This window comes from Meles meles, chromosome 19 (assembly GCF_922984935.1).
Source record: "Meles meles chromosome 19, mMelMel3.1 paternal haplotype, whole genome shotgun sequence".
Taxonomy (NCBI): domain Eukaryota; kingdom Metazoa; phylum Chordata; class Mammalia; order Carnivora; family Mustelidae; genus Meles; species Meles meles.
In genome coordinates this window covers 59704815-59730541 of record NC_060084.1, presented here as the reverse complement: position 1 = coordinate 59730541, position 25727 = coordinate 59704815, and the positions used below count along the sequence as shown (strand labels likewise).

At 54.6% G+C, this 25727-nt stretch overlaps 3 protein-coding genes across 3 annotated transcripts; 2 read left to right on the top strand and 1 right to left on the bottom strand.

Moving 5' to 3' along the window:
• The first annotated feature begins 39 nt into the window (after positions 1 to 39).
• Positions 40 to 3280, top strand: UBE2M (ubiquitin conjugating enzyme E2 M). Its single transcript, XM_045987429.1, has 6 exons — positions 40 to 736; positions 1881 to 1975; positions 2112 to 2150; positions 2259 to 2362; positions 2618 to 2681; positions 2768 to 3280. Exons 1-6 carry the CDS (start codon positions 628 to 630, stop codon positions 2906 to 2908), a joined length of 552 nt encoding a protein of 183 aa, XP_045843385.1. The 5' UTR covers positions 40 to 627; the 3' UTR covers positions 2909 to 3280.
• A 613-nt stretch (positions 3281 to 3893) lies between these two features.
• Positions 3894 to 7046, top strand: CHMP2A (charged multivesicular body protein 2A). Its single transcript, XM_045987431.1, has 6 exons — positions 3894 to 4049; positions 5119 to 5328; positions 6177 to 6356; positions 6429 to 6559; positions 6651 to 6712; positions 6831 to 7046. Exons 2-6 carry the CDS (start codon positions 5161 to 5163, stop codon positions 6956 to 6958), a joined length of 669 nt encoding a protein of 222 aa, XP_045843387.1. The 5' UTR covers positions 3894 to 4049; positions 5119 to 5160; the 3' UTR covers positions 6959 to 7046.
• Positions 7047 to 7700: 654 nt separating this feature from the next.
• Positions 7701 to 13908, bottom strand: TRIM28 (tripartite motif containing 28). The gene is made up of 17 exons (XM_045987395.1): positions 13281 to 13908; positions 12823 to 12935; positions 12504 to 12636; positions 10850 to 10985; positions 10654 to 10770; positions 10459 to 10573; positions 10150 to 10296; positions 9935 to 10049; positions 9744 to 9850; positions 9613 to 9649; positions 9488 to 9533; positions 9155 to 9407; positions 8751 to 9070; positions 8547 to 8670; positions 8377 to 8463; positions 8159 to 8296; positions 7701 to 8073 (listed from the first exon to the last, which is right to left on the bottom strand). Exons 1-17 carry the CDS (start codon positions 13621 to 13623, stop codon positions 7897 to 7899), a joined length of 2508 nt encoding a protein of 835 aa, XP_045843351.1. The 5' UTR covers positions 13624 to 13908; the 3' UTR covers positions 7701 to 7896.
• Between the last annotated feature and the right edge of the window lie 11819 nt (positions 13909 to 25727).

The following is a 25727-nucleotide window of genomic DNA, read 5'->3' as shown; positions in this document are numbered from 1 at the left end:
ACCTATCGCGGAGCAACGCTGGGAGGCGGTGGCAGCGGCGGTGGCAGCGGCGGCGGCAGCGCAGGCGCACAGCGCAGGCCGGGCGAGAAGAGCCGAAGTGGGCAAGCGGCGGAAATATCCGAAGCTGTGGGGCGCCCGAGGCCGTTGCGGACCTCCGCGCCGAAGCTGCTGCTGCCGCGGAAGCCGAGCCTCTTCCAGTACACTGCAGCCACCACTGCGGCCGCCGCCTCCTCCTTCCCCTCGAGCCGCACCCCCTCGCGGTGGGAGCGAGTGAACAGACAGCCGGCGCGGCCACAGCTGAGCCCCAGGGGACCTAAGCGGGCGAGGGGGAGGAGGGAGCGGCCGGGCGGGGGCGGGGCCGGGGCCGAGCAGGCCCGAGAACAGCCGAGTCGGCCCGAGTGCCGCCGAGCGAGCCCGAGGCGCCGGGCCAGGCCGGAGCCGGACTACGGGAGCCGACGCGGGCCGCGCGGTGGGCGCGGAGCGGCGCGGCAGGCCGGGCGGGCGGCAGCAGGAGCGGAGGAGGCCGCGAAGGCGGGTTCGAGTGGCGGAGGCGGCGCGGGCGGCGGCAGGGGGCCGGGTGGCCGGGGTCCCGGGCCCCGCAGCGGCGGCAGCGGCGGCGGCGGCAGGATGATCAAGCTGTTCTCGCTGAAGCAGCAGAAGAAGGAGGAGGAGTCGGCGGGCGGCACCAAGGGCAGCAGCAAGAAGGCGTCGGCTGCGCAGCTGCGGATCCAGAAGGGTAGGGGGTCGGAGGATGGGGGTGGGGGTCGGAGGTCAGCGCCTGGGGTGAGGTGATGTAGGAGTCGGGAGTGGGTTAATGCAGTCACCCGGGGTCGGAGGTTAGGGTGGGTGTCGGTGTGATGGGAGATCAGGAGTGAGTAATGCAGTTATGGAGGAGGGGGGTCAAAGATAGGGGGCCGAATGTGGGGCACTTAGGATACCCAGAAAGCCAGACGCCTTCCATTAGTGCCCGAGAATCGGAGAGTTAGGCAGTGGAGAGCGAGTAGGAAGCTGGAGACTCCACAGAGTCTGGGGGTCAGACAGGAACATGGGTGATAGGCAGAGGAGATTGGATGGGAGACTGAGGACTGGGGATAGGAATCGGAGAGGATTTAGTGAAGTATGTTGGGGTCTTGGGGACTCTGAAAGTGAGATGGAGCGTAGTCAGTTTTGGGCACTGCGATTTGTGGGTCTGGGGGGTCACATGGCAAGTTGGCGTTTGGGCTGACACGTGGGGGAAGGAAGAACAGTGTGTGCCAGGGATTGGAGATGGGAGTAGAATTGCATTTTGAGTATTATGCTGGAGGTGCTGGGAATCTTAGAGGCTGCTTAGAGGGGTACAGGAATGGGAACTCATGTATCTGAGGGTCGCATGGGTCCCTGAATTTAGGGTGACAACCAGAGAAGTGGAGGATCAGTGGGGACAGGATTGGTGAGATGATGGGGGGCAGGGTCCTTGAGTTTGGGTGGACAGGAGGGGACCAGCATTGTCCACTAGAAAATGGAGGTATGGCTGAGAATCTTGGCATTTGGGGTAGTTGGAGGCTCTTGGGGGCCACACAGGGATGGGGGCATTTGGAGCTGGGTACCCAGATGTTGGGTGCTGAGACTTGAGGCTGTGGATTCAAAAGAGTTGGAATGTACCCTGGACCAGAAGAAACAGCATTGCCACAGTTGAAAATGCATGTTTGAGGCGTGCTGTGGACCTAGAAGAGTCTGCCTGGAGACTAGGAAGCAGAAAGAGCAGGGAGAGGATTGGGGCACAGCCAGGACAGAGCCTTGAGGATCCTAGAGGAGGCCTGGGTGCTGTGCTGGCACCTGCACCTGCTCTGAGTGCTCTCCTCTCTCCCTCTCCTTGTTCCTTCTCTGATTTGCAAACCCAGACATAAACGAGCTGAACCTGCCCAAGACGTGTGACATCAGCTTCTCAGATCCAGACGATCTCCTCAACTTCAAGCTGGTTATCTGTCCTGATGAGGTAAGGGCACACTCAGCTGGACTCCCAGGCATGGACCAGGGGGCTGGGCGGGGGAACACCTGGAATTAGGAGATCTGGTTTACCTGCCAGGCCCTGCAGGATGGTGTTCTAAGACTGTTTCTCTTTCTCTTCACAGGGCTTCTACAAGAGTGGGAAGTTTGTGTTCAGTTTTAAGGTGAGTCCCGGGTGCACAGGGATAGAAAGATAGAGGCAAGAGCTGAGGCTTGCCCCAGCCAGGCACTGCTAGGGCGCCTCTCTATCTTCTCTCTCTTCTTGGAGCCAGGTGGGCCAGGGTTACCCACATGATCCCCCCAAGGTGAAGTGTGAGACAATGGTCTATCATCCCAACATTGACCTCGAGGGCAACGTCTGCCTCAACATCCTCAGGTGAGGGCCCTGACTTTAGACGGCACGGGTCTCTGTCCCTTCCCTCCCTCTTGTGGTTTTCTATCTTTTCATCTCCACGTTTTCTTCCTTAAGTCTCGACCTTAGTCTTCTCCCTGGCCTATCCTGCTGTGTGCTCTCCTCCTAGCCTCTCACATCTGCACCATCCTGTGCCCTGGGCCTGACCGGTTCAGTCCCAGCAGGCTCTGTGGTTGACAGTCCACTCACCAGCCCCTGACCCTGATTCTCTGTCCACAGAGAGGACTGGAAGCCAGTCCTTACGATAAACTCCATAATTTATGGCCTGCAGTATCTCTTCTTGGTGAGTAAGGGTGGGTGGGTGAGGCTGGGGAAGGTTGGCCCTCTCTGCTCTTAGGGCCTGTTGACCCCCACCCATACCGGCCACAGGAGCCCAACCCTGAAGACCCACTGAACAAGGAAGCCGCCGAGGTCCTGCAGAACAACCGGCGGCTGTTTGAGCAGAATGTGCAGCGCTCCATGCGGGGTGGCTATATCGGCTCCACCTACTTCGAGCGCTGCCTGAAATAGGGTTGGCGCACACCCACCCCTGCCAGGGCCACCAGCCCCGGCGTCCCCTGCTAATATTTATTGGGGGCCACAGGTGGGGGGCATGGGGTGGCCAGTGGGGGAATCCCATGCCCTGGCCTTGCCTCCCCTCCCTGCCACCCGCTCCTAGTTATTTTTTTTAAACACCATGTGATTAAGGTCGGCGCTGCCTCCCCCGACCCGCTCAGCGATGGGAAATGAATTGGCTTGTCTAGCCCCCAGCTGGGTGCTGTCCAGCCCCCCACTCTGGGCTCTGGGGTGGGTGGCTAAGGGGACTGGGTGGCTGGGGCTCGGGCACCCCACCCCTCCACCACTGGAGGTCCCACCAGGCTATTAAAGGGGAATGTTACTGCATGGCCTCTGCCTCTTTCTTCTGTGGGGGTGGGAGGGGCAGGTGATGTCCACCAGAGCTCTTGCAGCAAGAGTGGTGGGAGATGTGTGGTTACAAATGGTAATGGGGCACCCCTCAGCAAGCTCCCCAGTGCCTGAAACAGCCTGGGGGGTAATGGGGGACAACATCCCAAGGCTCAGGCTGCGTGGGATGAATCCCAGTCTATGACCAGCGAGGGGCAGAACCTGTAACCACTCACTTCGTGCTTGGTAAGGCAGTACAGAAGAAAGTCCGTGCCATCTCCAGCTCTGCCCCCCTCCTGCCCTGGGTGGGCCCACCAAGAACCCTCCCTGGTGCTACCAGGTGCCTGAGATCCAGAAACATTAGGGAAACGTCGGTGTCCGTCGGATGAGCTGGGCCCTCTAGTGGGTGCGGTGGTGGGATGTGGGACCTCTGGGGTGGCCGGACGGAAGGCGCCCGGAGATGCATCAACCCAGCGGGACTGGGGTCTCAGGACTGGCTCAGCTGGAACCTGTGGAACGCCCTCAGGCGGGCCCAAGAGAGACGGAAGATGGTGCGCATGCGCCTGGACGCCGGCCTGCTTGCGCACGCGCGCTCTTATCCCCGCCCATCGTTCCGGGTGTCGGTGGAGCCTGTGACGTCAGGCCGTTTCTTCCGGAAACGGCAGCGACGGCAGAAAGAACCGAGGGGCTATCGTTGGTGGGGGTGCGCCTGAAAGGAGAGTGAGAGGAGCGTAACCCGGAAGCGGAAGCGGATTCCGTCCCGGCTCCGGTGAGTGGCCCCTGCCGGGCCGCGGGTCCCGGGTGGGTGCGTGGGCAACGGCATACGAGGGCCTCGACGCCGGGGTGTCGACTGCCTCGCCCATCCACGGGACCCTAGCCTCATTATCGAGGCACCTCGCTCTCGGTGTGCGGGCCTCCAACGCCCCCCAGGTTCTGTCCCATCGCCCATTATCCCGTTCCAGGTGTACAGGGGTCCCTGAGGACCCCAGATTCTTCCGGATCCTTAGAGCTCCCCAGCATCCATCATGTCCTTAGTGTAGCGGGTGCTCAAGTGCCCCACAACCATATTATTCGCACCCAGGTTCCCTCCCCATTCAGGCCTCCCCCAAATCCGAATGCTAATTCATACGTTGTCAGCTTCAGAATCCCTATATCCACTTTGTTCTTGGCACTCAGACCCTCCACCTACTTTGCCATCCCGTCAGGCCCCCACATTTGCCCTATCCTTGCCACTCAGGTTCCAAATGCCCCCAGTGCACCCTCACACAACCATTTCCATTCTTAGTCCATCAGACTCCAGGGCCTTACTGTGGTCTGGAGAGGCTGAAGCCTGGGCTGGGGTGGCAGATGACTTTCAGATTTTGCTGGCCCCACTTTTTTTTTTTTTTTTTTTTCTTAAAGATTTTATTTAACAGACAGAGATCACCAGTAGGCAGAGAGGCAGGCAGAGAGGAAGGGAAGTGGGCTCCCTGCTTCGCAGAGAGCCCAATGTGGGGCTCGATCCCAGGACCCCAGGATCATGACCTGAGCCGAAGGCAAGAGGCTTTAACCCACCGAGCCACCCAGGCACACACCCCCCTTTTTTAAAGGTTTTATTTGACAGAGATCACAAGCAGGCAGAGAGGCAGGCAGAGAGAGAGGAAAGGATGCTGGCCCCACTTTTCCCCGTGGGGCTACTTCAGTGTTCCAGGCTAGGTTTGGGCTTTCCATTAACCTTTCCTCTCTCTGCTTACCGCTTTGCATTTTGCAAGTTCCCCCTACTACCCCCCCAAATACACATTGTGATCTTGGCTCTGCTTCTTGCCCTTTTTGTGGACCCCACACCACTTTGCACCTAGGCTTCACACTTGTCACAGGTCCACTGGTGGGCTCCTGCTACCATGGATTTGTTATTTGGGCGCCGGAAGACACCAGAGGAGCTGCTGAGGCAGAATCAGCGAGCCCTGAACCGTGCCATGCGAGAGCTGGACCGTGAGCGACAGAAACTAGAGACCCAGGAGAAGAAAATCATCGCAGACATCAAGAAGATGGCCAAGCAGGGCCAGATGGTGAGCTCAGTTGGACACAGGGTTAGGTGCTGTGGTTTCGTCAGGTACTGCTATAACAATGGAACATGACAGGACACCAACAGGTGCTTTGAGAGAAATTAAGGGTGAGCGGATATTTTGGCTGCCGTCTAGGTGATATGAAGAGAATGAGCCTGTGAAGATCTAAGCAACTAAAATGCCAAAACAGATTAGGCAGCAAATGTTCCATAAGGGAGTGATAGGTGAGTTCAGACTACACAGTAGGCCAGACCATTTGAAATCATGGGCTACAGTGGGAGCTGAGTCAAAGGGTTTAATGCAAGAGAGATGTGGCCTGGAATTCACTGTGACGTGGAGGTCAGTAAAATAGAGACAGCCTGAATCAGTAAGGAGCAGAGCCTGTGACGGGTGACAAGAGTTTGAATCTAAGCATGTGGGTTTAAGAGGTTCCATTTCCCAGGATAGGCAAGGCAAGGAAGACATTTAGGTTAGTCAAAAGTTGAGCTATGGACAGATTTCTATTTGGAATTAAAGTGCTTGCGGTATGAGCCTGTGTGAGGTGGAGGGAAAGACAAACTCTCCAGCCAGGATCGAAATTCAGGAATAGGTTCCGTAAGGGACTCTAGATTTATGGAGGGAAAAAGAGTCCCTATATACAGTGAGTCCAGCGTTCCTTCGAGAGTCTGGGTTGTCAGAGAGGTAATGTACAAAGAGGCCTGTGGAGTGAAACCCAAGAAGCATAAGGATGAGGTTGGGAGGAGGGAGGGGGCAGGGATCATACGTAAATGTCCGAGAGCATCAGCTGGAATGGTCCATTGGGAGCAAGCACCTTCCATTGGCTCACTCCGTCACCTTTGTCCACTCCTCAGGATGCTGTGCGTATCATGGCAAAAGACCTGGTCCGCACTCGGCGTTATGTGCGTAAATTTGTGTTGATGCGGGCCAACATCCAGGCCGTGTCCCTGAAGATCCAGACACTCAAGTCTAACAACTCAATGGCGCAAGCTATGAAGGGGGTCACCAAAGCCATGGGCACCATGAACAGACAGGTGCGCCTCTCCTAATCCCCCCTCTCCCCCACAACTAACACCCAACTAACCCTCCCCACACCCTACTTCCAGTTGAAGTTGCCTCAGATCCAGAAGATCATGATGGAATTTGAGCGGCAGGCTGAGATCATGGACATGAAGGAGGAGATGATGAATGATGCCATTGATGATGCCATGGGTGATGAGGAAGATGAAGAAGAAAGGTTAGGGGGACACCGGGTATGGGGAGAATGGGGACGGATGTCTGGTCTTCGCACATGCCGGGCCCTCATAAAGTTCTTCTCTCTTCCCAAGTGATGCTGTTGTATCCCAGGTCCTGGACGAGCTGGGATTGAGCCTGACAGACGAGCTGTCAAGTGAGTGCACCAAACTTTGGGCCCTGTCACACCCAACAGTCCAGACACAACCCCTGACCCCCCTGCTCCCAGCATTATTCCTTTCTACAGGAGCTCTCCTAACCCCCACTCTCTGTAGACCTCCCCTCCACCGGAGGCTCACTCAGTGTGGCTGCCAGTGGGAAGAAAGCAGAGGCCGCAGCCTCAGCCCTAGTAGATGCCGATGCAGACCTGGAGGAGCGGCTCAAGAACCTGCGGAGGGACTGATCACCCTGTACCATCCCGGGTGGGAGGCGGGCAGTGGGTGCCCAACAGTTTCATTGTACTTCTTCTGTAATAAAAGATTGGACACTAATTCCTAGGCCTGTGTGACTAGCCTGATTTGGGCCAGGCTGGGGTCCCTTGGCACGGAGCTCACATACGGGGTTTGGGAAAAAAGCAATTGATATGCATGGCAGAAGCCCAAATGCCAGACACATTGGGGTATACAATAAGGAACACTGGATTGCTTCCCAGTTTGTGGCCGTTAACAGGTGAAGTCTCTCTAGGATGTTCAGGGTTTAGGAGCTTCTTGGCGTCTAGAGCCTAACACCTCCACCAAGACAGTGGGCTTCCCAGATATCTTGAAGTCTGGGCTTTTCTGCCAGGGATCCTCAGCCCACCCAGCTCTGTGGCGCTGACTGTGAGAAATGGTTGTGAGAAAAGTCCAGGAAGCACTCAGGAAGACTGGCCACCACAGATCATGTATCTGGGGCTACACCCTGCCTTCCCAGAGCAGCCTAGGCACTACCACCTACATGGGCTCCCAAAACCCTCCAGCATGTGCCCCATGCAACCCTCCCACCCACCTGAGGCACACTCCACACTGGAAGGGCAAGGAGAGAGGCTCTCCCCTACTCCTGGACACCAAAACGGCTGAGGAGGACTGCCCCACACCTCCTCCATCCACCAGGGCATGGTGAGGGAATTACAAAGACCAGGCCCCAGGACCACTGCCCCCACCAACAAAGGCGTGAGGAACTGGTGAAGTTTTTATTAAATCCACATAAGTAAAAACCATATCGTGAGGGGTGGAGGGATGGGGCCACCAAGAAGTAGGAGCCAGGCCACCAGAGGGGGAGGCTGGGGGCGGGGGGGGGGGGAGGGGGATACAGATTTGACAGGACAGAGAAGAGTGGGCCGGGCTGGCCGGAGCAGCCACAGGTTCAGGGGCCGTCACCAGGGCCACTGGATAGCTCCTGGGCACTCAGGCCAGCACCAGGCAGGCTCAGCGGCGGGGGCTCCACCAGCACAGCTGAGAACTTGGTGTCACCAAAGGCCTCGTTCATGCGAGTTTCAAAGAAGCGCTGCAGGCCGATGATGGACTGCACGTCTGCCTTGTCCTAAGCCGGGCAGATGGTACGGGATGGGTCCTAGCTCTCCCTCCTCCCCTCGCCTTACCCCCAGCCCCATTCTCCCCAAGCTCACCTCTGTCAGCTTATTGAATTGCTTAAACATGCGGCCCACATCCTGGGCAAATTCCTGGGGGGAACTATAGGGGGGTGACAACTTCTCCTGGAGACGGGCGCGGATCAGGGTTAGGTCCAGGGTGCCGCCAGGCTGATCCTGTAGACACAAGCCACAAGCTGAAGGTGAGACCAGGCAGTTACCTACCCCCTGACCCTCCTTTAAGTCCCAAGACTCACCAGGGAGAAAGTGGAGTCAGTAGCCAGCTGGTGCAGGGGCCGGCAGGGCTCATGACAGAACAGAGCCAGCAAGACACGCTCACACTTCTATGGACAGGACAAGAGACATCAGAACCACAGTCGGGTAGGGTTACTGAGCAACTCCCAAAGGAGCAGGCCCCCACCCTCACCTGCTGGTTCGCTGGCGACAGCTTGGCCACCACACCAGTGCTATCACCACCATCCAGGCTCAGGCTGCCATCTTCCTCTTTCAGATCGGGCAGCACATGGCACAGAGAGCAACTCCACTCCTCCCTGGATGGAAGGAGAATGAGGAGCTGCAAAGAAACTGGCCCAGCCCTCCACCCTGCACAGGCCCCACACCAGCCTCGCACCCTGGCACATCCTGCAGGGCAGGCAGGTGGCAGTCCAGGTGGAAGCAGAACTCGCACTGGTTGCACATGACCAGATCGCCTGGCTTCTGGCAGACACGGCAGATGGTGGCACTGTCGTCCAAGGCACCTGGGCCACCTGCTGGGGCTGAAGTGCCCTCTGGAGCCACCACTTCTAGACCTGAACTGGTGCTGCCACTGGGTGAGGCCAGGCGGGGGCCCTCAGCGCCGGGGCCCTCCGCCAGGGCCATCAGCACAGGCTTGGTCTCAGGGCCCTCAGTGGCAGTAGGCGGGGCTCCAATGGCAGCCTCTGTCTCTTCCTCCTGCAAGGAGGTAGTAAGAGGTGTTCGGCAGGGTGCAGACCTATGTGTTCATCTCCTGGTCACAATCACTTGAGGGAGGCTCACCTTAACTATGGCCATGCCAGGCAGTGGCGGGGCACCAGGGGCCCCAGGTGGAGCAGTCCCAGGCTGTCCAGCAGCAGCAGCTGCAGCACCACGCTCAATAACGATGAGATTATAATCCTCAGTGGTGCTGCCTGGGAAGACCTTGAAAACTGGTGGCTGACTATCAGCTGTGAGATCCAGGTCCAAGCGCTCGAGGCTCACCCGTGGCACCTTGCGCATGAGGCCACTCACCTCGCCCTCACCTGAGCGGGACCTGTGGGTGCAGGTGCAGCGCAGCGTTAGTACACCCATCCCTATGCCCACCTGGCTCCACCAAAGGACAGCCAAACTCACCGCTTCACACCTGACACATGTGGTTCTGCACTTGAGTAAGGGTCGTCTGCTCAGAAAAGAGAAAGAGACAGCAGATAAGGGATAGACCTAAAGCACTGAAGCTCTCCCACCTACAAGGTACTCACCTGAGCCAAAGCCATAGCCTTCCTGCACCTCCATGGGCTGTGGGCAAAGTAGGTAGACCTCAGTGGGCAGGTGTCCCATAGGACCCCATGCCCCTCCCTCCCCTACCAGGGCCCCCCCAACCCCAACTCACCTGGCTACTGCCAGAGCCCTGCTTGCTCAAGGGCCCTGGAGCCCTAGGAGGGGCCATGGATGTAGGGCCTGTTGAGTTGGTGCCAGGACGCTCGGCCACAATCTTCCCTGCAAAAATGAAGTAAAATCAGCGTTAAAACACCCACTTTCTGGAGTGGTACCAATATGCAGCAGGTTAAGAAAAGGACACACCAAAAGCCTCTGCACTCTTGGTCCAGGCATTAAGGTCCCACTGAAACTTCATCTCGCCATGTGGCTCCACAGGGTCCACAATCATCTTGAGGGCCCGATGCAGCTGGAAGTAGATCTGCAGATGGAGCAGTGCATGAACACATAGCAAACACGGCTGCAGGGTGCTGAGTGGCACCTGCCTGGAACCCACCACCTGGGTGCCCACCAGCACACACCAGCTTCTTGGAGAGCAGCAGGGCCGTGTTGTTGTCACTCTCCAGAGCCCAGGAGGCAAAGCGCAGGATGTGTTCCTGGTGCTTCTGGATCTTGGTCATGGTCCAGTGTTGTCGCTCCAGGCGCTCCTGCTGCCCTTCAGTCACCTTCTGCAGGTAGAGAAGAGAAGCAGTGAAAAAAAGAAGACACCAAAGATGGCATCAACAGCCAACGGAGGATGCCAGTCCCCAAGGCCCTCCCATCACAGATGCGGTCAGCAGTCAGCAGATGGGACCCAGAATCCCCTCCCTCGGTGTGATGACAGGGTGTACCTGGGCATCATTGACCAGCACACGGCCCCGCTTGTTCAGTTCCTTCATGATCTGCAAGATGGCCATCTTAACATCCACCTGCACACGCTTCTGTACGTCAGACACTTGGCGGATCCTGGAGGGGGCAGGGTGAACCAGGTCAGGAAGATGCTCTCCCAGGCCTGCCCCAACTGTGGCCCTGGCTTCCACACTTACGAGCTGCGAACCTCCTTGGTATTCTTCTGCAGTGTTGCATGCTTGTCCCCGAGGCGCTTCACCAGCGAGGCCAGGAGCTTGCGCTGGTTCCTCACTGCATCTTCCAGGAACTGGTATCTGAGAGCAGACAAAATTGAACCTGGGTGCTAAACATGGGAAGGAACAGGCAGCACTCACCAGCATTCCCAGTACTCACTGGTGGTCCTTATGGGCATTGAGCTGGCAGTCCCGGCAGGTGAGGGTGTCACAGCTCTCGCAGAACAACACAAGGGGCTCGTGCTTGTGCACGTTGCAGTACACCGTGCGCTCACCATCCCGTGACTTGGCTGGCCCTGGGGAACAGAAACCATGAGGCTAAAACTCATCCTCAGCTATTGCCATCTCAAGCAGTAAACAAAACTTAAAGCCTCACTTCCTGCCTGTCCTGCAACCCTGGGCTGCCTTTGGGAAAACTCAAGGTCCCTGTAGCAGTGGCCAGGGAAAAGCACAGGCCTACAGGCCCAAATCCTTCCTCTCAAACCCCTGCCCCAAGCCTGACCCAGAGAACAACTCCCTCCTCCCAGCTTCTGACCTGGACAACAAAGTCTGAAGACTGGCAGGGGCCTCCCACTTGCTATTCTGGCTACTAGAACCTTCCCCAAGTGGACATACTGGAGAGCTCCTCTACCTTGAAAATCCCCACTGGGCTCAATTCCTCCTCCACCTGCAGCACATTCTGTCCAGCAGAAAAGGGAATTCTGGCTAAAAGCACACATACAATGTTTGCTTGATGGCACAGACAGAAAGCAAATCAGGGACTGGAGACACAGTTAAAGTACAGCTCCCTTAAAAACCATGCTTTGGTGACCTCCCCTCTCTGAAGGAAGAGAAGTCCACAGACCTCTTATAACCCAAAGGCCTACAAGGCATCCAGGGCTTGCATAGCCTTCTCAGGATAGAAGAGGTGAAATGTCAGACCAAAATCTTCACAAAGGTGTCGGGTCCCCTCTGTGGGGGGAGTCTTGGTACACACCACCCCACCCCCGACCTGTCACGATGACAAAGCTGCTTAAGAGCATCTATCCCTCTTTCCTACTCAATCCCAATTACATCCCTACCCAAGACATAGGACTAAGACTCAAATCAGACCACGGGTCCTCCAACATTGCCACCTCCTGCACTCTGTCCTTTGCCTGAACGCAGGACCTCCTACAAATTCCTGCCCTTTGTTCCTGATTCCTCATGCTCCCACAGCTACCCCCCCCCCATCCTTACCTTCCTGCCATGCTATCCTCTAGGACTGCAAAGCAAAAACCTAACTACCAAAAGGCCACTCACAGAAAGTTCTGGAACAAAAAGCAGGATAAACTCAGAAAACTCCCAAGCCCTTTTCTGTCCCAACCCCAGCACTTACAGAAAAGTGCACAAATACCTTCCTGAGCTAAACTTTTAGACCTGTGTGACCCAAAACTAAAACACTTCTCAGACTCTCTCCGTGATGGTCTTGAGGGCCCTTGCAACCAGAGGCTTCCTCTCCCCTAGAGTCTGAACGGAAGTTGCCAGGGAGGCCAGGCCCACCCCTCCACCATATACACATATCCTCTGTATGTCTACGGACGGGGAGGTGTCCCTGAGGAGCTTGCCTGAACCCTTAGTGCACCCCCGACCTGCGGCCTTTTCCCTTCCACTTGGACCCAGAACAATTGCACACCTGAGCCCCAGACTCCCCATTTCTGAGTCCTGCCCTCAGACCCTTTAAGTGGTACCCTCCAATAAACCTCCCCTGGACCCATCCATCATTGATAACCAGCACCATGAGCAGTTGAGAACAAACGTAGAATAACCAAGGCTTTCCCCTCTGCCTTGCATACCAGTGGAGCGCACGGTGTGGTCCTTGGTGTACTTCACCCGCTGGTGTGCCTCCACACACGTCTCACACAGCGGCTCTGAGCACTCCACACAGTAGCTGGTGGCAGGAGCATTATCCTCACAGCTAGTGCAGCACTGATGGGCAAAGGCAAAACAAGAGACAAAACCTCCAAACATGTCCACAACTGCACCCCAAATAACACAACCTTAAAGCAAAGTGCGGCCTTTACCTAGCCCACACAAGTCTGCCACAACCTTGCAGCGAAAGAATACAGTATGGAACTGGTACCATATCCCGAGGGATTTCTGGGCAGGACATACCTGATTTGCGTCCTGCGAGTCTGTGGCAGCCTTACTGCCACTATCACGCATAAAGTAGTTCTCCACAATGTCTTTGGAGAAGCACTGCTGCTTGCAAACAGGACAGTCCACCACTGCCAAAAACAAACAAACAGAGACTGTTCCAAGTTCACTCACAAACTATAACCCATCCCCTAAGCCCAACCTTCATCCCAAAGAGAACCAGATGCTGTCATTAGGAAGCAGGAACCCAACCCCTTCTTCCATCGCACTTGAAACAGACAACCCATCTCTGCGCCCAGCCCAGAACCCACTGCCCATACCCGATCCGGCCACGCACTATCCGGATCCCTATCCCTTTCGCTCAGTGGATCCCCCGCCATCGCCACGCTGCGAACGGACCCCCAGTGCCCACGCCGAGTCAGGATCAAAGCCTGCGGGGTGGGGGGGATGGGCCGCCGCGGCCCGACCGTACTCACCGGCGCCGTCGCCCGCCGCACCGCCATCCCCCGAGCTGTTGGCGGCGGCGGGCGCCGGGGGCCCGAGGCAGGCACTGCAAGCCGAGTGCAGGCAGGGCAACAAGCGAGGCTCCCTCTCCGGGCGCAGGCGCTCCCGGCACACACCGCAGTGCTCCAGCAGCTCCAGAGCCTCGCCACCGCCCCCCGCGGGTGACGACGCCGAGGCCGAGGCCGCGGCCGCAGACGCGGCCGACGAGGCGGCGGCACGCTTTTCGCCGCCAGCCGAGCCCTCGCCTGGGCCTGGGCTGCCGGAGGCGGCCGCCGCCGCCGCCGCCGCGGAGGCCGCCGCCGCCGAGGCCGCCATTCACACGCCGCCGGGGGCGCCCAGGGGGGAGGAGGGGCGCGGGGCTCGCCGCGCAGGCGCAGACGCACTGGCCGCCAACGGCAGGGCCGCCGCCGCCGCGAGGCCGAGCGCCGCCACGCGCTGCCTGGGCTACCGCCCGCCGCGCGCGGGGCGCTCTGGAAGCCCCGCGGGCCGCCGCCTGCTAGCCTCCCGCCGCCGCCGACCGCGCTTCCCTTCAAAGGCCGCCCAGACACAGCGCCACGCGCCACACGAACAACCGCTCGCCCGCGCGCCCGCTCGCAGAAAGAGCAGTGGCCGGGGGGCGGGACAGAAATAACTGGCGCCGACGCCGCCGCGCAGGCGCACTGGGCGTCTTGCGCCCGGGGGCGGGGCCCAGGCCGGCCGCCCCGGGCGAGACCGCGAGTACGCAAGCGCCTGAGCCGGGTCTTCCTACCTCCGCCCACGCTGCCCCAAGCGCCTCCTGTGCGGCAGGGGCGGGGCTAGTGACGCCAATGCCGCAACCTCGTACGCGGGCGGGGCGCGCGCACCTTTACGCGCTCTGGCACCCCCTCCAGCCCCATGCCCTGGCCGCGGTACTGCGCAGGCGATTTGGCCGTCCTCGCTGCCACCTCGGTTCCGCCCCTTAGGCCAAGGCCGAAGAAGTCTCTTGTCGCCGCGCTCAGCCGTGCTGGGGGGAGAGGCGGGGCTGAGAGCGAAGGAGGCGGAAGGGTCCCCGTCCCAGGAGAAAGTCCCCTTCTGAGCCAAGTGGATGACTTTTGGGTTTTAACCGTTTTATTGTTTAACATGGCAAACACTGAAACCTGCCCAAAGCAGAGATTCCAAGGGATCCAGAGCAGCGAGTCCCACGGCCCCACAAACGACCCCTTCCCTTCTTTTAGGTAGCCGCTTTTCCAGGAGCGCGAACGGAACGAACCCCCACATCGGGGCGATTCTACGGCACGAAGCCGGGTCGGGGCGAGCGGTGCGGTGCGGAGCGGGACGGGGAATCCCGCAGGAGGGGAAAGTAGAGTCTGGGTGGGGAGAGTCCTGTACAGGGGAGGAGTCCTGCCTCAGCCAGACGCCGGATCGGGGCGGGGGCGGAGGGGTCTCGGCCGACTGTCGCGGGAGAATTCCATGCGACGCGGAGAGCGAGGCCTGTGAGCCGTGGGGAATCCTGTCAGACAAACACGGCCTCGTCGTGGGAATCCCGAGGAGGACGCAGGGTCTGGGGCGAGCATCCCGGGGGCCAGGCAGGGGCGGAGGGAGGAGGCCGGTCTGAGCCCGGAGGCGCGGCCTACGGTGCAGGCGGAGAGCTCCTGTTCGATCCTGTTTGAGGCGGGAGCAGAGTCTGCGGGGAGCTTGTCTAAAGACCCTGGCCGGAAGGAGGCTCGAGGGGTGTGCGTCGGACCGGGTCCGGCGGTGGGCCTAGGCCCCCTTTGCGGGGCTCCTCGGTGCCGAGATCTCCAGTTCAGGACGAGGCTAAAGGAGACCATGGGGAGGAAGGGGGAGGTCAGTTTTTGAGAGGATGCTTAAAGCACTCTGGCCGGCGAGTCTGGCCCCAAGTCCTCCTCCTCGTTTCTGGGTTCAAACGTAAAACCTGTGGGCTGAGCCGTGCGCCCACGCGTGCTGGCGGCGGACGCGCGTCTGGCCCGGCTGGGCGGGGTGTGGCCTTTGTTCCTGAAGGGGGCTGGGTGTCGGTGGGGCTTTGTCTCTGCGCCTGCCTTTGTTCCCGTCCCAACGCAACCCCCAAATCCGGGGCCCGCCCCGCCCCTGAGCTGAGTCGTGGCGGGCCTCTCCCACCGTGTCCGCGGGGCCACGCCCCACCATGGAGTGGCCCGCCCCCTCCGTACTGCTCCCCCAAGGCCCAGGCCTCAGACCCTCGCTTCCTTTCTCTGATAAGTGGGAAGGAAAGTTGGCTAGTGTGTGGGGTGAGGTGTAGCAAACAGTAGCGATACTTACTGAGCGTTTTCCACGACCCCACCCCTCCCTGCGCCCCAAAATCACCGGTAAGGGGGCATAGGAGCTACCAATACCGACCCAAACACCAGGGTGTCAGGGCTAGTCAAAAACAAGAAGTGGTGGTAAAGACTGTACGAGTGGACTCTCCTAAGGGACTACCTCCAAACACCTGTGGGAAGGACGGTTCTGGGCGGAAACAACTGCAGGGGTCCTGACCAGGCACTGAGAGAGCAGTGAAGTAAGGAGTGGTCAGAGACAGCTGGAGGGAGCCTAGAGGTTGGCTGAATAACTAGCTTGGGATAGGTTGGGGGCCGGGGGGGGGGGGGGGGGGGGGGGCTGTCCTCTGGATTGCCCCTGGTATGGGCCTGTCGGTTAGACTATAGCAACAGACACAGACCCTGCAGTTTCAGTGGCTCATGCTTTTCTCTCTAACCAGGACCCCTTTCCTCCTGGGCCCAGTACTTTCCTTCCCAGTACACGGCAGTCACACAATCAGGGTATAACCAGGTGCCAGCAGCAAGCAGGCCTTGAAGATTCCTTCTACCATCTTATCAGGTACCAGGCCACTACCAGCTCCATTCACCACATGCACAAACCAAGTCTTCCCAAGAGCCAGGACAACACTGGGGGAGGGGGAATCAACTGGGAACCAGGCTCAGGCAGAATAAGAGCCGCACAAGGGGGCACCCCAGGGTAGGTGGAGGCAGAGGAGGCATACAGGTGGGCAAGACCAAGGCAGAAATCTTGCTCAGAGGTCCAGATGTGTATGGCAGGAAATGAGTACATCTTGGCTTCGTAGTAGTCAGTGGTACCTTATACTCTCATCCTCTGTGCTCATTGCTCACCCTTTCAGCATCTCACCCTTCCCAGTCCTGGAACACTGGAAACTGCCTACATAAGGGCCCTGCAGACAGAAGTTGAGGGATAAAACAAAGTATAAGAGTCACTCAGATTGCATCCAGACCAACCATAGCCTGCCCACTGCTTCTTTTGAGCACCTAGCTGCAGGTAGCCCTCTCTCTTCCCCCCACACTCCATACCTGCACCTGGCTCTCCCTGTAAACTTCAGGTGTCACCGCCAAAGCCACTTCCTGGGGAGGTCTGGTGGCTGCATCACTTCAGTCTCTCTCCATCTTCACAGATTTCATTTGGGACTACGGAGTCATGAAACTTGCACAACATCGGGAATGTACTGAATGCCACTGAATTATATTTTTGTTCTCGTTGTTTTTGCTTTTGTTTTTTGGGTTTTTTAGGTTGTTTTGTTTTGTTTTGTTTAGAGAGAAAGAGCGTAGGCGGGAAGGGGCAGAGGGAAAAGAAGAGAGAAATCCTAAGCAGGCTTCACGCTCAGCACGGAGCCTGAGTCAGGGTCTATACCACAACCCTGAGACCATGACCCAAGCCAGAATCAAGAGTCAGATGCTCAACCAGTCAGATGCTTAACCAGCTGACCACCCAGGAGCCGCTGACCCTTGGGGCACCTGTCTGGCTCAGTTGGTAGAGCATCTACTCATACCTCCGGGTTGTGAGTTGGAGCCCCAAGCTGGGTATAGAGAATACTTAAAATAAAATATTTTTAGGGGCGCTGTGTGGTTCAGTGAGTTAAGCGTCTGCCTTCTACTCAGGTCATGATCCCAGAGTTCTTGGATGGAGCCCTGCCTCAGGCTCCCTGCTTAGCAGGGAGTCAGCTTCTCCCTCTCCTTCTGCCCCTCCCACCAGCTCTTGCTCAAGCATGCGCTCTCTCTCTCACTCGCTCAAGTAAATCAATCTTTAAAAAGGTCTTGGGGTACCTGAGTGGCTCAGTGGGTTAAGCCTCTGCCTTCAGCTCAGGTCATGATCTCAGGGTCCTGGGATTGAGCCCCACATTGGGCTCTCTGCTCAGCAGGGAGCCTGCTTCCCCCCACCCCTCTGCCTGCTGTTCTGCCTACTTGTGATCTCTCTCTGTCAAATGAATAAATAAAATCTTTAAAAAAAAAGAGGTCTTATTAAAAAAATAATAAATCTTCAAAAAAATAAAGAAAAATAAGAAAGGACAAATGAATGCATGGAAATGATGACTATCTTGACCCTGTCGGTTTTGTGAGCTCCAAGGTGAGATTAGGGTTATCTTTTTTTTTTTTTTTTTTTAATTTTAAGAAGGCTCCCTGTCCAACATGGGGATTGACCTCGTGACCCCAAGATCAAGAGTCACATGTTCCTTTTTTTTTTTTTAAAGATTTTATTTATTTGACAGAGAGAGATCACAAGTAGGCAGAGAGGCAAGCAGAGAGAGTGAGAGGGAAGCAGGCTCCCTGCCGAGCAGAGAGCCCGACATGTTCCTTTTTTTTTTTTATTTTATTTATTTATTTGACAGAGAGACAGCGAGAGAGGGAATACAAGCAGGGGGAGTAGGAGAGGGAGAAGCAGGCCTCTTGCTGAGCAGGGACATGGATGCAGGGCTCGATCCCATGACCCACCTAAACCGAAGGCAGATGCCTTAGGACCGAGCCATCCAGGCACCCAAGAGTCACATGTTCTACTGACTGAATCAGCCATGCACCCCTGGGTTATCTTACTTTTTTAAAATCTTTTCAAAAACTGAGTTAAAATTCATGTAACATCAAATTTATCATTTTTAGCTATATTAATGTGTATATTCATGGTGCACCTGGGTGGCTCAGTTGGTCAAGTGTATGACTTGATTTCAGCTCAGGTCATGATATCATGGGTGGTGGGGTTAAGTCCAGTATTGGGCTCCTTGCTCAGCAGGGAGTATGCCTAAATATTCTCTTCCTCAGCCCCTCCCTACATTGGTGCGCTCTCTCTCAAATAAATAAATAAATCTCTTTATTTTTAATATTTTATTTATTTATTTGACAGAGAAAGAGCACAAGTAGGAGGAACACCAGGCAGAAGGAGAAGCAGGCTCCGTGCTGAGCGGGTAGCCAAATGCAGGACCTATCCCAGGACTCTGGGATCATGACCTGAGCCAAAGGCAGACCCTTAAACAACTGAGCCACCAGGCATCCCTAAATAAATAGATCTTTAAAAATAAAGTGCACAGGGGCGCCTGGGTGGCTCAGTGGATTAAAGCCTCTGCCTTCGGCTCAGGTCATGATCCCAGCATCCTGGGATGGAGCCCCACATCGGGCTCTCTGCTCAGCGGGGAGCCTGCTTCCTCCTCTCTCTCTACCTGCCTCTCTGCCTACTTGTGATCTCTCTGTCATATAAATAATCTTTTTTTTTTAAGATTTTATTTATTTATTTGACAGAGAGAGATCACAAGCAGGCAGAGAGGCAGGCAGAGAGAGAGGAGGAAGCAGGCTCCCCACTGAGCAGAGAGCCCCATGCGGGGCTCGATCCCAGGACCCTGAGATCATGACCCGAGCTGAAGGCAGAGGCCTAACCCACTGAGCCACCCAGGCGCCCCCATATAAATAATCTTAAAAAATAAAAAAATAAAGTGCACAGGGGCGCCTGAGTGGCTCAGTCAGTTAAGCGTCTACCTTCCGCTCAGGTCATGATCCAGGGTCCTGGGGTGGAGTCCACATTGGGCTCCTCCCCCTACTCGAACTCACTTGCTTTCTCTTGCAAAAATAAATAAATAAACCCTTAAAAAAAAAACGTACATTCAGTGGCATTTCATACATTCACAATATTGTACAACCATCCCCTCTATCTAGTCCTAGAACATGTTTATCACCTGAAAATGAAACCCAGGGGGGCCACCTGGGCTGCTCAGTTGGTCAAGCGTTTGCCCCACATCGGGCTCTCTGATTAGCAGGGAGCCTGCTTCTCCCTCTTCCTCTGCCTGTGCAATACCTGCGCCACCCCACACCCCGTCAATGCCACCATCATATAAATAAATAAATAATCCTTAAAAAAAAAAAAAAAAAAAAGGAGGGGCACCTGGGTGGCTCAGTGGGTTAAGCCGCTGCCTTCGGCTCAGGTCATGATCTTGGGGTCCTGGAATCAAGTCCCGCATGGGGCTCTCTGCTCAGCAGGGAGCCTGCTTCTCTCTCTCTCTCCCTCTGCCTGCCTCTCTATCTACTTGTGATCTCTCTCTGTCAAATAAATAAATAAAATCTTTAAAAAAAAAAAAAAAAAAAGGAAACCCAGGATCTATCAACACTCACTCCCCATTCACTCTCCCACCAGCTTCTGGCAACCACTAATCCACTTTCTGTTTCTATGAACTGTTTAACCTTTTGATGAAGGCTTGTAATTAGAGAGAATAACATACACATCATACCTCCAGTGAGCACTATGAGCCTCGTACCAAAAACTGGAATGTGTCGGGCTCCCAGAAGTCCTCTGTGCCTCCCAAGCAGTCACTGCCATCTGGACTGCCACCACAGACAACTTTTGCTGGTTGTATGTAGAACCACACAGGCTTTGCATGTCTGAGTCTGGCTTCTTTTTCTGAGCACACATTTGTGTGGTTCTGTATGGCCTTGGTTCCTTGCATGCCCTTGTTGTGTAGGGCCTTACCACAAAAATACCATACAGTCTGTTTACACATTCTCTTTTTGACTGCACTTGGGTCTCCCTCCTGCTTGTGCTGTTACAAACACAGACGTTGCCCCATACATGTTCTGTGACCACACAATGATTTCGCAGCCTCCCACAAGCCAAGAGAAAAGGCCTAAGAGTGACACCTACTTTGCCAGCACCTTTATCTTGGACTTAGCCTCCACAGCTGTGAGAAGCCAATTTTGGGTGTTTAAACCACCCAACTACAGGAATTTGTAATGGCAGCTTGAGCCAACTACGTGTCAGGTTTCCCTCTGCCTCACCCTCATAAGGGTCCATGTGACTTTATATTTGGAGCCCACCCCAATAATTCAGGATAATTTCCCCATTTCAAGATCTTTAATTACAATTGGAAAGATCCTTTTTCTTTTTCTTTAAAGATTTTATTTATTTATTTGACAGAGAGACACAGCGAGAGAGGGAACACAAGCAGGGGGAGTGGGAGAGGGAGAAGCAGGCTTCCTGCTGAGCAGGGAGCCTGATTCAGGCTCAATCCCAGGACCCTGGGATCAGGACCTGAGCCCAAGTCAGATGCTTAACTACACCTGATCCTTTTTCTTAATAAGGTAACACGTCAAGGGGCCAGGAATTAGGATGTATACATCTTTGTGAGCCATCTTTCAGCCTACTGAGGTCTACATTTCACAGATAGGAAAATCAGTCATCAAAGAACAGGAGTTGTCCACAGCCCCACAGTCTGTAGGAGTCCAACTCAGTCCTGGGCTCAGGGGGTGCCCTCACACTTTCCATCTGCTTCCTTCCTAAGGGAATCTGCAGCTCCCAGGGAGGGCAAGGAGGGAAAGGACAGGAGACACCCACAGCCCAGAATTTCATCCCTTTTTCTGCAGAGAGGAACCAGGGCTCTTGGGAGAAAAGACTGATTCCAAGGCTAAACAGGGAGGGTCCCGGGTGAGCCTGGAACATCTTGTTATGCCACAAAATAAGTGCCCAAAAAATGACAGGAACATGTTAAAAGGACACAGAAACTAAACCTGATGATACAATTCAAGCATCAGAAAAAATAGCAACTGTCATTGGCTAACATACAATGAATCCTTTAGGGTTCTCAAAAAGGAGAGCCAGGAAAATAAGCTCATCTGTCACCATTTGATGTCACTTTTAAGCTGACCCCTCATTCTGGGAATTCAGCACTGATCCTGCCTTCCCAAAGGGAACTGTATTTCGGGGGAACACACGGCCCCAGTGCTTGCTTAGATCATTAAATTCTAGAATTCAGAACATATCATTTCCCAACCCATAATGAGATTTCTGAGGTCAGGATTATCAGTTGTACACACTCTGAGGGCACTAGCAGGTGAAGTGTGAATATGTTCGTCTAGGAGGGGGCACGTGAGTGGGGAGCAGCCAGTCAGCCTGTCACTGCCCCCACAGTAGGGTCAGCAACATGGAGACCCTGCAGGAGACACAACACGACCCATCCACCACTCTGTGAGAGGTTCCAGCCAGTGTTTGGCCAGAAACCCAACAAGTCTTTAGAGCTCATTTCTCATCCATAGGAGCTAAAGGAAATGCTAGAGGGAGGGAAAGTAGCCAGTGGGTCCATCCAGAAGTGGGGGATGTCCTGCCAGAAACTAAGGTCTATTGTCCCTCAACTGTCTTCACAGAAGGGGCTGTATATCTGTAGCCAGACACAAGATCAGTGACTCCTAGGGTAAGGCAGGGATGGATGCAAACTGCGCAAAGGAAGTTTTAAGGGGAAGGATAATGTTCTAAAACTGGATTGTGGTGGGGTGCCTGACTTCCTTGGTACAGCATGCCACTCTTGACTTCGGGGTTGAGTTCAAGCCCCATGTTGGGTGCACATTAATTAAAAATAAAAATTTTAAAACTTCTAATAAAAATAAATTTTAAAAAATTAATTAGTTAGGGGCGCCTGGGTGACTCAGTGGGTTAAGCCTCTGCCTTCAGCTTGGGTCATGATCTCAGGGTCCTGGGATCCAACCTGGCGTCGGGCTCTCTGCTCAGCGAGGAGCCTGCTTCCCCCTCTCTCTCTGTCTGCCTCTCTGCCTACTTGAGATCTCTGTCAAATAAATAAATAAATAATTTAAAAATTAATTAAACTGGATTGTGGTGATAGCTACACAATGATGAATATAAATTTGCTAAGAATCCTTGAGACTACCTGCAATGGGTGTATTTGGGGGCATATACACTAACCCTTAATACTTTCATTTTAGGGTTTGTTTGGTTTTATTAGATCTTTTTTTAAGATTTTATTTATTTTTATTTGAGAGTGAGCAAGCAAGCACAGAAAAGCAAACTCCCCACTGAGCAGGGAGCCTGTTGCAGGGCTCAATCCCAGGACCCTGGGATCATGACCTGAGCCGAAGGCAAATACTTAACCGATTGAGCCGCCCAGGCGCCCATTAATACAACTTTTATACAATATGGCCTGGATAATAAGACCATAAAGAGACATTCCACATCATTAGTAATGAGGGAACTGCAAATCAAACCACTACCTACCAATTCACACCCACTTTAGGGGTGCCTGGTTGGCTCAATCCGTAGTGTGTGCAACTCTTGATCTCAGGGTTGTGAGCTCAAGCCCCATGTCTGATTCCCAGCATGGAGAGTCTGCTCTCCATCTCAAAAATTAAAAAAAAAAAATTACTTAATTAATAATCTTTATTTTTTAAGAAAAGGACAATAGCAAATGTTGGTAGGAGTGTGGAGAAATTGGAACCCTCCTTCATTGCTGGTGAGAATGTAAAATACTGCAGCCACCGATTAAAAAAAAGTTTGGCTATTCCTCAAACAGCTACACATAGATTTACCATATGGCCCAGAAGTTAACTTATAGGTATGTACTGGGTGCCTGGGTAACTCAGCTGAGTGTATGACTCTTGGTTTTGTTTTGTTTTTTTAAGATTTTATTTATTTATTTGACAGACAGAGATCACAGGTAGGCAGAGAGGCAGGCAGAGAGAGAGGAAAGAAAGCAGGCTCCCCGCAGAGCAGAGAGCCCGATGCGGGGCTCGATCCCAGGACTCTGGAATCATGACCCAAGCCGAAGGCAGAGGCTTTAATCCACTGAGATACCCAGGCACCCCAATGACTCTTGGTTTTGACTCAGGTCATGATTTCCAGGTTATGGGATCCAGCCGTGTTTCAGGCTCTGTGCTCAGCATGGAATCTCCTTGAGATTCTCTCCCTCTCCTTCTGCGCCTCCTCTATTCTCCACACCCCCCTCTCTCTAAAGTGAAAGAAATAAAATCCTTTTTAAAAGAAGGGGTGCTGGGGTGGCTCAATGGGTTAAGCCTCTGCCTTTGGCTCAGGTCATGATCTCAGGGTCCTGGGATCGAGTCCCACATCGGACTCTCTGCTCAGTGGGGAACCTGCTTCCCCCTCCTCTCTGCCTGCCTCTCTGCCTACTTGTGATCTTGCTGTCAAATAAATAAATAAAATCTTTAAAAAAATAAAAATAAAAAGTATAGGTATATGCCCCTTCAATGGAAAACAAGTATTCAAACAAATCCTCGTACAGGAACTTATAGCAATACTATTCACAGTAGCCAAAGGCGGAAACAACCCAAAGTCCATTAATTGATGACTAGATAAATAAATGCGGTATTTCCATACAATGGAGTCTTATTCAGCCATAAAAAGAAATGAACTGATACATAGTACAACATAGACGAACCCTGAAAATATTACACCAGCTGAAAAGAACTCAGACACAAAAGACCATATAAGGTATGATTCAATTTATATGAAATACCCAAAACATGCAAACTCATAGAGACAGAAAGTAGATGAGTGGTTGCCAGGGGCTGTGGGAAGAGGGAAATGAGGAGTGACTGCCAACGGGTACACACTGTTTTGTTTTAAGACTTTATTTATTTGACAGAGCACAAGCAAGTGGAGTGGCTGGAAGAGGGAAGGAGGTGGGGAGAAGCAGGCTCCGTTAAGCTCCCCTGCTACAGGACCCTGGGATCATGACCCATCTACTCCTGTCCTGGTTTGTGCACCCACTATCGCAAATAAATAAATAAATAAATAAAACTTTCAAGAAAAAAAAACAACGGACAAAACAAGAACATTTGGTAATTTGGGGATGTGAGCGCTCCAGTGTGTGCTATATTGTACTTCATGTTTCTTGGTTTTTTTTTCACTTTTCAAAATTAAATCAAGAGCCCAGTGTAGGACTTGGTGCAGGCACCCAGGAGAAGTGACCATGGTAGTTGTGTTATGATTACTTCAGTTTAGGTCTCCTACTTCCCTGATGTCCCCAGGTCTCTGTCCCCAGACTAGCAGGTGCTCTTGTCTTTTACATATGAAAGCAAATTAACCCTTTTCTCTCTATGTTGCAAATACTCCTCACCCCATTTCCACCCCCACCCCAACAGTCCCAGAGGTCTCTGTTTTGGTAAGTCCTGTAGGTACCTTGCTTTATCCGACCCACTGCTCCAGCCAGCTTCGGGCACTCCCCCTGCTGGGCCTGGGTTCCCTCCAGCCCTCCCCCCAGCTTCCTAACCCTCATCGGTGCAGAAATGGGACCTGTTACTGCCCTTCCCCCACCCCAAAGGGCTCCTCATTGCCTCTGTCTTCTCGGGAGGGCTAAACCCTCCACTGGCATAGCCGCCTTGCCTGGGACCTCCCTTAGTCTCTCCTCTATCTGCCTCTTCCAGAGAGGTGCTTTGTACCTAACCCCTGGGCCAAGGGGAAGCTCCTGGCAGCCTGAGGTAAGTACTTGAATCTTGGAACCTGCACCCCACGCCTGGCACTATCCAGCCCCAGGAAGGTAGCGCTAGGCTGGGAGACAGTGGGACCTGAGCGGTTCTTTGCCTGTGGGCAGCAGCAGCCACAGGAGACCCTGTGTGAGAAGCTGGTTAGTGATGGAGGGTAGAGGGAGGTTAGAAACAGACTGGGCAGGAAGCAGGACTGAGCCTTCTGACCTAAGCTGTGCCTCTGGTTATGAGGGGTGTGGGGGTGTCGGGGACAGTGGTTCTTGCCTCTTGTCCGCCGAGGAGACCCAGTCAATGTGTAGTTTAATTTCTTTTCCTTTCACGTGTCGGTGACCATTGCAACCTCACAGGTTCTTCCCTCGATGGTCCATGGTCCGTCAGCTGGTGCCATCTGCCTCTTATCACACTGCCTCTAAGACTCTAGGACCCCACCCAGAATGTCTGGTATTTGCAGGCCACATTGATCCCCTCCTTGGCTTATTAAACCTGTGTCCTTGGATATACTATTTATTCCTCAAAACGCACAACCCACAACCCCTGTGATAAGGTCTTCAGAGAGGAAAGCAAAATCCATGTCTCCTCCAGGCCTGTGACACGGGAGACTGTAGCTCCCACCTCCACTGCTGCCGAACTGGCCAGAATTTGTGCCTCTCCCTCCTGCCTCCCACTGGGTCGGGTCCTCCACCTCATCCTCATCCACTAAGACCTCCTCTGAAGCCACCCATGTTCTCTCCTTCCTGCCCTGAGTCTGTCCTCTTCTGGCTTTCCCTGCTGAGGTATGAGCCGCCACTGCTGCCTTTTAGGCCCCCTGTGTTTGCTGCCCCACAAGACCCACTACCCACGGGTCCTTTAAACATGCAGTTGGGCTGTGGTCCTCCCCCCTCCTCCCACAGCTCCACAATCCCCACAACAGCTCGGCCCACAATTTGCTCACTTTCCTCACTT